Below are 15,930 nucleotides of genomic sequence, written 5' to 3'. Positions count from 1 at the left end.
CAATACTATATTATGCAATATTATTGAATTACATTACTAAACTTCGGACTAGTCTCGGCCTTGGCTGGCCATCTTCAGTCTTAATGTAATACATCTAATAACTAAACAAATGTAAAAACACACAACTGACATATTCATTTATAGGAAGGGGAGTTAGGGATTGGAATAACTTATCAAGGGAGACGTTCAATAAATTTCCAATTTCTTTGAAATCATTTAGGAAAATGCTAGGAAAGCAACAGATAGGGAATCTGCCACCTGGGCGACTGCCCTAAATGCAGATCAGTATTGATTGATTGAAAACTAATGTACAAACACACAATTAACATTAAAATCTGGGATGAACTAAGTGTAAAATCTGAAAAATAAATTAGGCTATAAATTCTTAGCACTTGAAGTATGCTTATCATCCAGACTCTTTCTTGTATTGATATTCATAGAATTTGTTAGTTCTAACACTGCTAATCATTACAATTTCAATTGCAAAACGGGAACTGTTAAATGTTGAATCTGTAGTCAGATTATAATAATAATAGTATTGCAACCAAATGGTCATGATATATACACTTAAATAACTTAGATGTATATCACTAATAGTGATAATCAATCACCAAATCTACTTGAGTGGTGTTAGCAGTATGCAAGCCACTGGATGCCACTGTAAATAACCACCAGCTGACGCAGAACTTCTAGATGGTGTTTCCACATTGACTAATGTAAATAAAATGAAATATTCCCGTAATGCTTGTTAAAAACATGCTGAAATGCTGTTAGACTTGTCAGGATGGCACATGAAGATATGGTTAGAACTGACACATTCCATCGGCGAGTGTGACATTAAACAACTAGGGAAAACTTTTAAAAATTTAAAAAATAAAAGAGTGTTTTTAAAATTTCAGAAACCACACGAAACATAAGTTATCAAACATTTTCTCTTTAAGCAGAAAGTAAAAACCTAAAATTGAAATATAGAGTATAAACTTCACGAAACCTATTTATTTCTATGTCCCATGACAGTCAGTATAGATAAATTACATACTTGCTTCAAAATACTTCAGATAAATGAGAACCTAATTATTATAGCACCCTCAAGCACATTCAGTAGTTTCTATCACTCCATATGATACTAATATCACATAATGATTGTTCAGTTATGCTAATTTTGTTCATTAACAGGTGGCCAGATGACTGGGGGAAAAAGGGAAATATAATACCACTGTTCAAGAAAGGAAGTAGAAGGAAGTGCAACAATTGAGGACCAAAGATGGAAAAGGGTGAAAGTGCCAAAATCTGAAATATGTGTTTTTGTAATAAGAGGATGCATTAGCCACGCTGCGTATGGTGCTAACTTGTGCATGTGCCTGAGGTCATTAGATTAGTTGGTAGGAAGTTCAACAGGTAGAGCCACAGTCCAAAGTGCCCAGCTGAGTTTGGCGGGGAAGGGTGAATGTGCCAGTGTCTCATGCTGCAATTCTTCTGTGCTTCCATTATGTCAGTGTATTTTCTAATTTCTGAGCAACTTAATTAAGGAAATGAAATTTCATCATCATCATCATCATCATCATCATCATCATCATTTTACAGTTCTAGTTTCCCAGGTACTGTTGGCGAGCCTCTTCCATTCTGTCTTATTGAGATACGTTCTGTTGTTAATGACATCTCCAGTGTCTTTCCCCGATCTGCAATGTCCATCTTTACGATGTCCATCCAGTGGGTTCTTGGTCTTCCCACCAACTGTTTCCCTGCCACATGTCTCTCCAACTTAACATATGATGCCCTTGTTGGCTCCATCCTCATTACATGTCCAAACCACCTCAGTCTGGACATGCTGACACAATCTAACAATGATTTATCAATCCCAGTTTCCTTCCTAACTACATCATTCCTTAACTTGTCCAGTTTGGTTTTTGAATTGTGGACCTAAGGAACTTCATCTCTGATGCCTGCAACCTTGATGAGTCTTTCTTAGTGAGGGTGCAGGTTTTATTACCATAGGTTAAGAATGGTATGAAGTACTGATTGAACATCACCAGCTTTGTTGGTACTTTGGGATCCCAGAGGAGTGTTCGTACTTGCTGGTAAAACTGAGAGCTCTTCTGCACTCTATTTGCCACCACCTTTGTGGCTAGTGTATCTTGAGATATTACACTGCCAAGATATGTAAAGCTTCCCACACCTTCTAATGGATGGATTCCTAGCATGATGTTTGCTGGTCGTCCCTCTCTGTTTATTGCCATCACTACTGTTTTGAGTTTGCTTATCTTGAGATTGAACTCCTGGAACTTAACCTTCCATTCATTGAGTCTCAACTGTACTTGTTCCTCGGTTTCTCCCCAGATCATAACATCGTCAGCAAAGTTCACCAGAGGTTTTCTTGATGTTCTTCATTATGTCATCCATGATGGTGATAAAACAATAATGGGGATAGTGCACTGCCTTGCTGGACTCCACTTTCAGTCTTGAACCAGGACGAATATCCGTCACCCAATTGCACACAGCTGGTTCAGTTCTCATACAGCATCTGAACTTTTCTCATCAGTCCCTCTGGCACATTACTTTTTCTCAGGCATTCCCATATCTTTTCTCTTGCAATGCTGTCATATGCATTCTCAATGTCAAGGAAAACTATAAACAGATCTTTGCCTTTTTCCTAATATTTTTCCATTAACATATGGACACTGAAGATTAGGTCTGTTGTGGATCTGTTAGGCCTGAAGCCATACTGTTCCTCTTCAAACTTTAGCTCTAAGATGACTTCCAATCTCTTCTCTAAGATTTTCTCAAGAATCTTAACCCTTCACGGGCAGCAGTCATTTATGGCCATAGGCGGCAAAGAAAATAAAAATTAATGCATGCAAAATTTTGGGAAATTTACTAAAACGATGAAAATATGCCTAAATATACCACATACCTTGTTTAGGAGTGGAAATCTAAATCTGAAGTGGTTTGAAAGCAAAATAAAAATCGTAAAATCATTTTTTCCTTGGAAGAACAGCACAAGGCACACTCCACTTTATGATGTGAGAGTGGTTAACTTGAAGTACACTGTAGTCTGCTATTATGAAATATATGTACAAAAAATTACTTTCAATGATATTGTGGTTTAATTTTTGTCTTTGTCCATCAAAAAGGGAAAAAATCTGTCAGAAAATAGTCATAGCAGTTGAACCTATGCTGTACACAAATAATACTCTGAATTTGTAAGTGTCAAAGTGATGGATCCTCAAAACTCATGGTGAGTGTGGTATACCTTGAAGCACTTATCTGGATGCAGATAAGGCTTTGAAGTGCAAGTTTTGCAAACATTTTATACAATGCTGGTTGTATTATACTATTGGCATGTAATTTAGTTTCACTGAGAATATCAACAAATATTTCGTCATTAAAAAAAAAAGAAGAAAATATTCTACAGTATCAAAGTGTGATGGTAATATTGGCCCTTGATCAATATTATGAATGGGAATAATATTTGTTGGCTCAGGGTCGCTATTACTCACGTCCGTCCAGTCATCTGCTCTGTTGCTATCTGTGTCAGCGTCACTTGTGTCGTTGTTGCACTCAGATGAGCTGGAGAAAGAATTTTCGTCCTCAGACTCACATTCACTAAAATCAGACACTTCTTCGACTGTATTGACACTATATCACTGATCCGTTTTTGCGATGCCATTTAACCGGAAAACTGTGAAAATACGTAAGAAGGATGCACACGAGAAAACTGCGTCATGCAAAGTATGTATTATGTAACTCCCACAAACAAGAGAACAAACTCAGCAAGATACTGTAGGGATTTCCCTCACCGGAAGAGTTGAGAGAATAGCTCCTGCCATCTTTGACCATATTTGGTTACCTCCTTGGCTAGTAAACCCACGATTTTCGAACGGAACATATATATGTTCCCGCCCAGAGCATAAGAAAAGTAAACCATATATATTATGTTTCCGCCCGCGAAGAGTTAAGCCCATGAGAAAGGAGTGTTATTCCCCAGTAGTTGGAGCATTTTCAGCGAATTCCTTTCTTAAACAGGGGGATAATGGCACCCTTGCTCCAATCAGTAGGTACCTTGCCATCTTTCCAAACTGTACTGAGCACTCTGTGTAGCCACTGTAAACTCTGGATTCCTGCTGCTTTAATCATGTCCATGCTGACTTCATCGATTCCTGGGGATTTCCCTTGTGGCATTTTCGTAACGGCTGCTTCTGTTTCTGCCTGTGTAATGGGAGGTTCCTCTGTGCAGGTTTCAACAGCTGGTTCTTTTGTTCTCTGATTTGCTTTTGTCCTGTTCAATAGGTGATCAAAATGATTCCTCAGAACCTCTCTGATGTCCTTTTCTTTCCAGGCCAGGTTTCCATTAGAATTCTCAATTGCTTTGATAGTTTCAACTGAATTCCTTTTGTTTTTGATCACTCTGAACAATGGTTTCATATTGCCTCTGCTGTCTTCCTTCAGTTTTTGAGTAAATTTCTCCCAGCACTTTATCTTCTCCTCTTCTACTACTCTTTCAACCCTCAATTTCTTGTCCCAGTAAACTTGCTCGAGGTCTCTGATCTTCCCCTTGTCCCTTACCTGTTCTGGCTTGGATTTCTCTCTATCTCATTCTTTTTGTGCTATATTCCTTTCCTTTATTGAGGATCTTAATTTTTCATTCCACCAGGGTGTCTCTTTTTCCCTTACTCTCGTACTTCTCTTGCTCTACCTCTATTGCTTCTTTTATCAAGGTGTTTTTAAAACTTGTCCACTCTACCTCACCACTCTCCACTTCTTCTGTAGGCAGTTGTCCTCCTATATGGTTCTGATATTTGGTCTTTTTTCCAATCTTTTGTAGTTCCCACACCTTAATCTTGGGCAATTTCTTGGTTGTTATTTTTGGTATGTTAATGTCCTTCATATCTGCAACTAATAACTGGTGGATCACATAAAATCAACTTCATGATCTGTATCACACTTTAACAGATTCACAACTAAGTATTTATTATTTTCCACCTTGTCGATATGTTAGTTGCTTAAGACAACTTATTGGTTAAAAGTGGTACATTAGTAACATCTTCAGCATGCTATTTTTAAGGACACTTTCTCTCAAAGCAATGATACTTTGTCAATATATGAACTTTTAATCTAAACAGTATTATTATGTGGCTGAATATGTTACTAAAATACGAAACATGTACCACTTTTAACTAATAAGTTGCCTTGAGCAACTAATGTATCGACAAGGTGGAAAATAAAAAATACTTAGTTGTGAATCTAATAAGTGGTGGTCATTACTGAAGTTCTCACTTGGAATCATCTTGACATCAGTCACAAGTCTACTTCTTTCTTTATCTGTAATGACATAGTAAATGACAGTCTTGCTCTTTCCATGGAAAGAAAAAAAAAATTAATGAAAACCTACAACCTGTTTTCCAGTCATTGACCAGGTCAGGGATGTAATGAATGAATCATATAGAGGCTATTATTACGATGGGGTCGCCACTCCCAAAGTAATGTATATATGACTGATAGATGCTATGAAATGAGAATGGAGAGTGTTGCTGGAATGAAAGATGACAGGGAAAACTGGAGTACCCGCAGAAAAACCTGTCCCGCCTCCACTTTGTCCAGCACAAATCTCACATGGAGTGACGGGGATTTGAACAACGGTATCCAGCGGTGAGAGGTCGACACACTGCCGCCTGAGCCACGGAGGCTCTTTGCTCTTTCCATCTCACCTGTAATGAGTAATCTAGTGACTGACTCTTTTGTTGAACCAACTGTTTTTTACTACCAAATAGTTTCTCATGCAGATATGTAGGGGATGTTCCCCTCCTGAATTCCTTCTCCCATAGCCATGTTGTCCCAGCACCTTCTCATAGCCTTCCTGTCTGTATCAAGCTGTGTGTTGAGGTCCCCGATGATGATTGCCCTCTCTTCACTGATGGTCTCCTCTAGGTCTTCGAGAAACTTGTTCTTTTCATCTTGACTGCAACATGTCTGAGGGAAATACACTTGCACTAGTGTCAGCTTCTCTTTCCCAAGGTTAACCCTACAATGGTAACAATACGCCTCATAGACGTACACACAAATTTAAATGCCTGCCAAAGCGAGTGACCTTGACAGGGCATCCCTACCCTTCAACCATGCTTCAAACAGCCCTCCCTATGTGCGTCAGTCATGTCCCAGCAGTGTTCCTGTTCACGTTCGGTGAGTAATAACCCCTCTTACGTAATGTAGTGCGCCTGAGAGGCGCATAGTTACCATCAATTGGTGTGATTCTTTTGAGTTTATTTCATGTGAGTTTTTATCAAATTTGTTGTAGGTTATTTTTCTTTTACTTGAGTTACTTCTGGAAAAAGAATTTACTTTCAACAAGCTAGTAAGACTGTCTTGAGAGTCTAGTTTTTTTACTGGTGTTTATTTTTATGTACCACTTGGGCCTTGTATATCTTGTGTTGGAAATAGAATAATTAATTCAAGTATCAGAAAGAAAATATAATTGAATTCACCTCTATACTTAGTGATGTAGTTAACATGAAGAATGTTGGAGAAAAGAAAGGAGACAGTACAGACGTTGTTTTGCACCGTGTATGCCTTGGAAGCTTATAGTTACCAATAAGCGTTAAATTTCCTTGTTACCATTCTAGGGCTAACTGTTGCCTTTATAATCCTCTCATTGATGTACTGGATCTCTGTAATACCATCTAACGCTTTAGACAATATCAAACCTACTCCATTTCTCATCTCTCTTTTGTTACCATTCCAGTAGAGTGTATAGTTTTTCCTCAACTTTTTCTTCTCTTTACCTTTCTATTTAGTTTCACTCAGTCCTAGTATTGATATTTTCCTTCACTCCATCATTTCCACTAGCTCTTCACATTTACCAGTCAAGCTCAGTACATCAATTGTTCCCATTCGAGTGTGTTGTCTTCTCTGGGGTTGTTGCACAATCACAAGGATAGGAAATGTGCCGGCTGCTGAAGCCTGTCGCACTCCTCTGGGGCAATGATAAATGACTGACAGATGAAATGTTAATGAAGACTGTTGCTAGAATGAAAGATGACAGGAAAAACTGGAGTACCTGGAGAAAAACCTGTCCTGCCTCCTCTTTGTCCAGCAAAAATCTCACATGGAGTGACCGGGATTTGAACCACAGTATCCAGCAATGAGAGGCTGGCACACTGCTGCCTGAGCCATGGAGGCTGACTGTTTAACAAAGTGCAGGTGCCTATTCTTTGCAATCCTAGATAACATTATTAATTGTTTGGCTTCCCATTTTGACACATCTTACAAAATTCTTCAAGAAATACTTCAAGAAGTAGTTCATCTTAATTATTTGCTTCCAGAACTGATCAACTTTTTGAAAATAGCGATGACAATTCCTGTGACAACTTTAACAGCTGACATGTCCTTCTCAGGCCTTAAAAGACTTCAGACTTCTTTGCATACGACTAATGGACAGCAGAGATTAAATTCACTGAGCCTTCTGCATATACACAAGTAGACTGCTAAGGTGTTAGACCCGGACAATGTGACAGATGATTTTACATCAAGAAATGAGATTAGAAAGTGGGCATTCCTTCAGAAAACTGAATTTCCCAATGGAGACTGTTAAGACAGTACATCTGATGGTAGAGCTTCATACACTTTATATCATGCAATAAAAAATTCAGAAAATGTATTTGTGAAGCAAGTTCTACTCTGTTTACTTGTGATTGTTTTTTATTAACTCTGTACATAAGACATTATTAGTATGTATTTATGAACTGAGTTCTATTTTTCTGTTTACTTGTGAATGTTATGGAAAACTCCGTACATGAGATTCATTCAGAAAATCTATTTGAGGTGCAAGTTCTATTATTGGTCTGTTTTTCTCTTAGTTTGTAAATATTGTTAATATAGGCCTATAGGAATGTTTGCATTAATAGTTATTCATCATTTTACATGTCTGTGTTCATATTAATCATGTCCTCTTAATAGTTACCTGAAGCCTGACTCAAGTTGACTGACAGCTATGACAGCTACATGGACTCCCTGGAGTTTTTGTAGAAGTAATAAGTACAATCAGTGTTATCCATGTACAGTCAAAAGAAGTGCAGAATTGCAAGTTTCATAAGTGTCGGTTAACACAATGCTGTCAGAAGTGAAGGTATTCGAGCAAGGCATTTCAATGGTAGTAACTTTCTGTTATGTGGGTCTCACAATCACGAACCATGTCGTACAATCAATCGAGAGTTCATTTCGAACAGTGTAAAATGAAGGGTGCATGACAAGATATATATAAACGGCCATTGAAGTTGCAGAATTTCATTCACCTACTCTGCCTAGAAGGAGAAAGATCCCAAATGATACGACAATTTTAAAGATAATTCAGCAGAGCAGTTTGATTCATGTAAACAAAGGTTCAGGTGTCCATTCTTTGCAATCATAGATACCAATATTAATATTTTGGCTCTTACAAATTTTTACTTGAATTCGAACAGTTTCTACTTGGGAATGATGCAAACAAAGACAAAATTTTACCAACTGCGTGAAGATGATGTAGACTCTGATCGTCTTTTGCTTCACAGAGGAATGTTTCATGAGTCATTGTTGAACGAAGGAAAAATAATTGATAACTTACAGGACATTACCAACCATTTCAAGAAATTAGTTCATCTCAAGGATGTACGGTTAAATGGCTAAATGGTTAGTGTTCTGGCCTTTGGTCCAGAGGGTCCAGGCTTCATTTCTCAGCCAGATCGGGAATTTTAACCTTAATTGGTTTGCGTGACATTCTCATCATTAGAAATCATCTTAGGTAGAGCCCCTTCCTTACAGACACGCAGGTTACCTCCAGGCAGTCTACTAGAAAAAGACCTGCACCAGGCCATACGCCATTATTATTGATGTGCTCTCAGAACTGTTCAGGGTTTTAAAAACAGTGATGACAATTCCTATGATAACTTCAACAGCTGAGAGATTTTTCTCAGGCCTGAAAAGACTTGAAGACTTATTTCTGTACAACTACAGGACAGAAGAGGTTAAATTAACTGAGCCCTGTGCATATGAGCCTACACAAGGGAGCGCTAAAGCTAAAGCATTAAATATGGAGAAGTTGGTAGATGATTTTATATCTATAAATGAGATTAGAAAATGGGCATTCCTTCAGAAAACTACATTTCCCAATGGAGACTGTCCAGGTAGTTCATCTGATGGTAGAGCTTATAACATTTCGTATCATGAAATGAATAATATACAGTAGTAGGATATTTATTCAGAAAATGTATTTATGAAGGAAGTTCTACTTTTCTGTTTACTTGTGAATATTATTGAAAACTCCATACATAAGACTCGTTCAAAAATGTATTGGAGAAACAAGCTCTTTTTTTGGTTATTTTTTCTGTTTATTTGTGAATACTGTTAATATCTAGGAATGTTTATATTAATATTTGTTCCTCATTTCACATGCCTGTGTTCATCTTAATCGTGCCCTATCTTTTTATCTTTTACTCTTTCAGCTATTCTGCTACAAGCACTCTCTGCTCAGCTTACAAGTGCCTTCTTGAACATGTCCCATTCCACTTCCACATTTTCTACCTCAGTTCTGAGTATGTGGTGTTCCAATTCATTTTGGAATTTTTCTTTTAATTCCATATCTTTTAATTTTCATACTTTTATATTCTTCTCTCTTCTTTCATTTCCACTATTTTCTCTACTTTCATTTTTTCTATCACTACTCCATGGTCTCCATCAAAGGCTACTTCAGACAAGGCTATTACATCTATCAACTGCATACAATTTGTTCTTTCCACCAAGAAGTAGTCAATTACTGTCTTTGTTCTTCTGTTTCCCCATCCGTATCTTGTAATCTTTCCACTATTCTTTTTCCTGACTTACGTATTACTCATACTTAACCAATATCTCACACAAAAATCCAAAAACTTTTCTCCCTCTTCATTCCTCTTGCTATACCCAAAAGGTCCAATTACTTCTTCCATTCCGTTTCTTTTGCATCCCACTCACTATTGCATTAAAATCTCCATGACACTTGCTTCCACATCCTTTATTTCTCTCTCCAGTGTCTCCAGGAATTTGTCTATATCATCTTTGCATCCAGGCTAGGGTGCATATACTTGGATGAAATCCTTTACTCCATTCCTTTTTTAATTAAAAAAAAATTACAATTTGACTTTACATATTATAAACTCAGATAGGACAATCATGGATGGGATAGGAAAGAGATAGGAGTGGGAAGGAAGCGACTATGGCCTTAATTATGGTACAGCCCCACATTTGTTGGTGTGACAATGGGAAACCAGGGAAAACCACCTTCAGGGCTGCCAACAGTGAGGTTCTAACCCACTAGCTCCTGAATGCCAGTTGATCCAAACCGTGCAGCCACTTGCTTGGTTCAGTCTATTCTCTGTCCTTAACTGTATCTTGATTATTCTATCAACATTTTCTACATACTCATCTAAGATCTTGTTGGTTATTATCGCCCCCCTCCATTCTTTGCCTTACATCCTTCACTCCAGTAGAGAGTGTATCCCTTCTTCAACTTCTTTCTTCCTTTTCATTTCCACTTAACATCACTCAATCCCATCATCACTATATTCTCCTTCTCTATAATATCAGTCACCTCTTCTGACTTTCCAGTCAGCGACATGAGGTTGATTATATTGCCACCTTCATAATGTTCTCTACTGGTCGCCCATTTCTCACTGTTCCCCCAGGATAAAAACTGTGTTTGTCGCTTCTGAGGAATGCCCCAGCTTTTACCGAGGCTGATTTAAAATTGCCATTTTCACTTTAGGCCGTTGGTCACATTAGGCCATGGATATCAAACCTTGCTCACCGTAAGCACAGTGCCCGTACTAGAAATACCTGTGCACTCGGGCACAACTCTCTTCTCCTCAGTCGGTTTGTACTTCCCCGTGATGCTGACTCAGAGCTGTGCATGCCTACTGATGACAGGCTCCAGTTACCTGCTTTGGTCTATAAGTAATGACTGACACATACAGTTGCATAGGCTGTGGCATAAGGATTAACATAGTAATTTGATAGTGTGGGTTTGTATTTGTGTACCTTTGTATCAACATGGCTGCCTTTTATCAAAGCATAATTTATTTTAAGTTTATAAAAACATGACATTTGCTACAGAAATGAAATAGTAGTGGCATAGTATTCAGCATTATTTTGTTTCATATTTGTTCATAGCGAAGTTGAGCATGTTAAGCCCCTAAAAAATAAATGCTTTTTATTTTACACTTCACTGCTTATTGCAACCTTTAAAATAATTACTTATTTTCTTGATACACGGTAATTACAAAGCATGTTGTTTTGTCTTTTTTATGCAAACGTCATGTTGAACACAATTAATTATGTTATGTCCTGATATGAAAGAATATATACACGTATAGTACCAAGTATCATAGTTATGAACATGTAACATACAACCCTCCAGGCTTGCGTTATCTGATAATGTCCTGGGCTAGCCGCTCGCAACAGCCATGTCTCATGCACAAAGAACTGTCATTCAGCTTGTGACATTGATATGCCTGCCTTAGAGGATCATGTTATTTACCACTCTCCGACACTCGGCGTTGAGGCACTGGCTGTATGTTCTACTCATTGCCATAGTGGGGTAACTTATCTATTGACTGTCATGGTTTATAGAAATAAATTTCATGAGGTCTACATTCTATATTTCAGATCTCAGATGATAAAGATAAAATATGTTTAGATAACTTTGTATAAATTCTGAAATATTCTCATATCGTATGCTATCATTGCAGTTGTTTTGAAATGATGAGCAAATACAGATAAAATAGGTTGAGATAACTTTGTATAAATTCTGAAATATATTATGCACTAACACGGCAATAGTTTTTGAAGTGACGAGAGAAAATGTTTGTTTAATTAAGGTTAGGGATGATCTTAGTAAATAAGGGGCATCCAAGTGCAAGGAAGCTCATAGCACCTGTTCTTACTTATAATGTGGAATTCTAGTAGCATCGGGCAATGCCTATCGAACTATTACCTTGAGGTATGTAATAAGTGTAAATATGTAAAACAAGACTGAGTGTATCTAAATTGTTGGTATATTGCACATCTGTGGTTTATCGATTTTGGCGACTTAATTTATGAGTTTGTTTAAACGGCAAGACGAGTTGGTATCATCAGATGATGATTGTGGGTGTGGTTTTGTTCTGTTTTGCTTTGTTTTGTTTTGAGAATAAATTAACGTAGTCAGACTTATGGAAAATCATTTTATTAGTGAAGTGAAAACCTGCCATGCTACCCATATTTGTTTGCAGGGGTTAAATAGAAGCCAGGTCCTTCTATGAGGGTGGGTGGCATCTGCCATGTATAGGTAACTATGTGTTATTATGGTGGAGGATAGTGTTATGTGTGGTGAGTGAATTGCAGGGATGTTGGGGACAGCACAAACACCCAGCACCCGAGCCACTGGAATTAACCAATGAAGGTTAAAATCTCCAACCCAGCCGGGAATCGAACCCGGGACCCTCTGAACCGAAGGCCAGTACACTGGCCATTCAGCCAATGAGTCGGACATTTTGCAGATTGTGCCCTACGAAGCAAACATGATGTGTTGAATTTGCATAAGAAGGTAAAAGAAGTAACAGGTAACTTCAAAACTTGACCTTACACTTGACTTCTTAATGCAGAAAATAGTCTGATTTCCAGTAAAGAGGAAGCTGAGGAAGAACAGGTGAACTACATGCAAAGTCTATTTGGAAAAGGAACAAACCCAATTTTACCATTAGGTTTAGTAAGTACAGAGCCTGAACCTGAAATTTTGATCAGTGAAGTGCAAAGGGTTGTAACATTATTAAAAACTAGAAGAGCAACAGGGCCAGATGATATTCACCCTGAAATTCTGAAATTACTTACAGTGTTAGATTTTTAACCAGGATACATCCCACAAGAACGGTTGAAGTCAGTTCTAATCTCCATTCCTAAAAAGCCAAATGCAACTAGATGTAACTAATACAGATACTCATTACTCATTAGTCTCATGAGTCAAGTTCTTAAATTGTTTCTAAAGATAATATACGGTATTTCAGAATTCATCAAAAATGTGAACTGGACATAGATGACAAACAATTTGGTTTCCATAAGGGCTTTGGGACACGTGAGGCCTTGTTCTGCCTGATGACACTTCTAAAAAATTATAGAGACCAGGCTAAAGATGTATACATCTGCTTCATTGATTATGCCAGAGCATTCAATTGTGTCAAATATTCTGAACTCCTGCGAATTCTGAACACAATAGGAATAGATAGTAAAGATCTTACATTTGTCAAAAAGCTGTACGAACATCAAGAAGCTTCCATAAGAATTGGAAACTTTGACACTTGCGCTACTAGGATCAGACAGGGAGTATGGCAAGGGTGTGTATTATCTCCCCTGCTATTTAATCTGTACTCTGAGCAGATCTTCCAAACTGCTCTTCAAGAAGTGGAAGATGGAGTAAAAGTTAACGGTAGGCTGATCAACAATCTGAGGTCCACAGGTGACACTGTCATCTTGGCTGACAGTACTGAAGGTCTTTGGTGTTTGGTAGACAGAATCTTGGTCTCAAAATTATCACCAACAAGAACAAGGTGATGGCCATATCCAGAACACGTAGCACGCACATTCTTATGAGCATTTAGAGATCCGTGCATGAATAAAAGTGGCTCATACTAGCTTTCTGAAAATGAGGAATCTACTGTGTGACAGAAGCCTCAGCTTGGAGACACGTCATAACTTCGTCAGATGCTATGTATATTCAGTGCTTTTGTACGGCGCTGAAACATGGACTTTGAAATGTAACACCATTAAAAGAATAAATGCCTTTGAGATGTGGGCATTCCGAAGGATGTTACAGATCTCCTGGACTGATCACGTCTCCAATGCTGCCTTACTCAAATGCATGAGGAGGGAATGAATGTTGATGTGTACAATCAAGAAAAGAAAGGCATATTATGAGGAATGAAAAGTACAACCTGCTTAAATTGATCATGCAGTGTAGAACTGATGGACGTAGAGGTCGCGGTCAAAGGAAACACTCTTGACTGAGGAACTTATGGGATTGGACAGGACTAGATTATAGTAGACTGATGAGGACTGTCAAACATTGTACAAACTTCGCTGTAATTGTGGCCAGTCTTCAGTATTGGAGAAGGCACTACAAGAAGAATATTTTATTCACATTACAAGACTTTGATTTATGGTAGATGGGAAAGGTCTATACCTTCTGCTCATAAATTGTATAATATTTATAGCATCCATTTATGATTACCAAGAGAAAGTCATAAGCCTGGGTGTATTTCACATAGTTTCCAAAAATATGCATTTGGAAAAGTAATTCCTTGTATACTAAAAATATGATGTTTACAAAATATACAATGTACTGTATATTGAGAATATTTAGAAGTGTACCAAGTACAATCTCTTATACTCTACCTTATGTAACGTACTAGAGACCATTCTCACCTTGTCAGCCTCCAACTGAGCTATGAAGTTCGTTAATTCCTCAGCCCGGCTCTCTGCCTTCTGATGTTTGATTTTTTCTGTTAGTACTAAGCGTACAGCCTTGAGCAGTTTCTCTGACAGGTCTTGTTGTTCTTTTTCAAGTAGTTCCTTCACTTTACTCAGTTCTAAAGTTGACTGTTCAAAGTGCATTTTGCCAGATTCCATCTCCTTTATCTCACGCAGGAGTTGTTCCCTTTCACTCCAGTGGTTGCTATAGAAAGTGATATATAAACTCTCATTATCAATGATACAGACAAAGGAATCCATCCATTTAAAGTCTACTAAAATTATTATTGACAAGGAAAAAAGGGTATTCTAAGTATATGAAATTAGGACTGAAACCTGAATGAAATGAATTAAATTTTGGGAATGAAGAGTCAGTGTGATAATTTCTTTAGTATGAATCATGATTGCAGAAACGACCCAAGTCACTTCAGTATAGCATTGAGTTACTGATGAAAAACTATTTAAAACTTAGAGATATTTTTAAATATATGTACCGGTACTGTACTTCTTCATTATACAACTGTGAATGCAATTCATATTTGATGGAGCCAGATTCTTTCCGCAATCAACACGACTATAACATAAAATGTCATAATAAATCACCTCAAATCACAGTAAATATTAATGGAAACAAATTAAAGTTCCCTACACACCACTATTATGACATAAATGAATATCCATATTATTCCACTATTCAAAGCATGGGGATAGTGTAGTGATCTTTTTGTTGCTAATCCCTGCTAAATTCTTCACATTTTACATATAGACAGAAAAGATTAACATTATTATTTTTTTATTTGTTTTGTTGCGTCGCACCGACACAGATAGGTCTTACGGCGACGATGGGACAGGGAAGGACTAGGAGTGGGAAGGAATCGGCCGTGGCCTTAATTAAGGTACAGCCCCAGCATTTGCCTAGTGTGAAAATGGGAAACCACGGAAAACCATTTTCAGGGCTGCCGACAGTGGGGTTCGAACCTACTATCTCCCGAATACTGGATACTGGCCGTACTTAAGCGACTGCAGCTATCGAGCTCGGTATTAACATTAATTAGAATAAATAGAAATAAGGATTCCACCTAATCAATACATATTTGTTTATATGTGACTATTTATATATATCACATTGTGGGACTAGTTTCAATCATATAATGATCATCCTCAGCCACTTATAACTAAAAATTGACAAAGCATTAATCTCTGTATGTATACATAAGACAATGACAAGACTTACACATTAAAAATTGGGTAATGTGCTCGTGAGCTGTGTTGTGAAGTTTGATGTGTCTTAAAAAAAGTAAAATTTTGTTTCTGGTGTTGTCACAACAAGTATACATTTTAAAATTAAAATTACTTCTAATGAAATACACATTAGATAAAATAGTATTTTGATGTATGTCAAATTCATCCCATTTAATTAGTTGAGTCTAT

At 37.5% G+C, this 15,930-nt stretch overlaps 1 protein-coding gene across 1 annotated transcript in view; it reads right to left on the bottom strand.

The window, feature by feature from the left end:
- Nucleotides 1-15,930, bottom strand: part of LOC136877387 (putative leucine-rich repeat-containing protein DDB_G0290503) — a 199,999-nt gene that overhangs the window by 69,222 nt on the left and 114,847 nt on the right. The window contains exon 7 of the mRNA XM_067151385.2: nucleotides 14,455-14,704. Coding sequence (XP_067007486.2) covers nucleotides 14,455-14,704 — 250 coding nt within the window. The remainder of the gene's footprint in view (nucleotides 1-14,454; nucleotides 14,705-15,930) is intronic.

Source organism: Anabrus simplex, chromosome 7 (assembly GCF_040414725.1).
Source record: "Anabrus simplex isolate iqAnaSimp1 chromosome 7, ASM4041472v1, whole genome shotgun sequence".
Taxonomy (NCBI): Eukaryota; Metazoa; Arthropoda; class Insecta; order Orthoptera; family Tettigoniidae; genus Anabrus; species Anabrus simplex.
The sequence above is the reverse complement of the archived record's forward strand: the minus strand, read 5'-3'. Positions and strand labels throughout refer to the sequence as shown.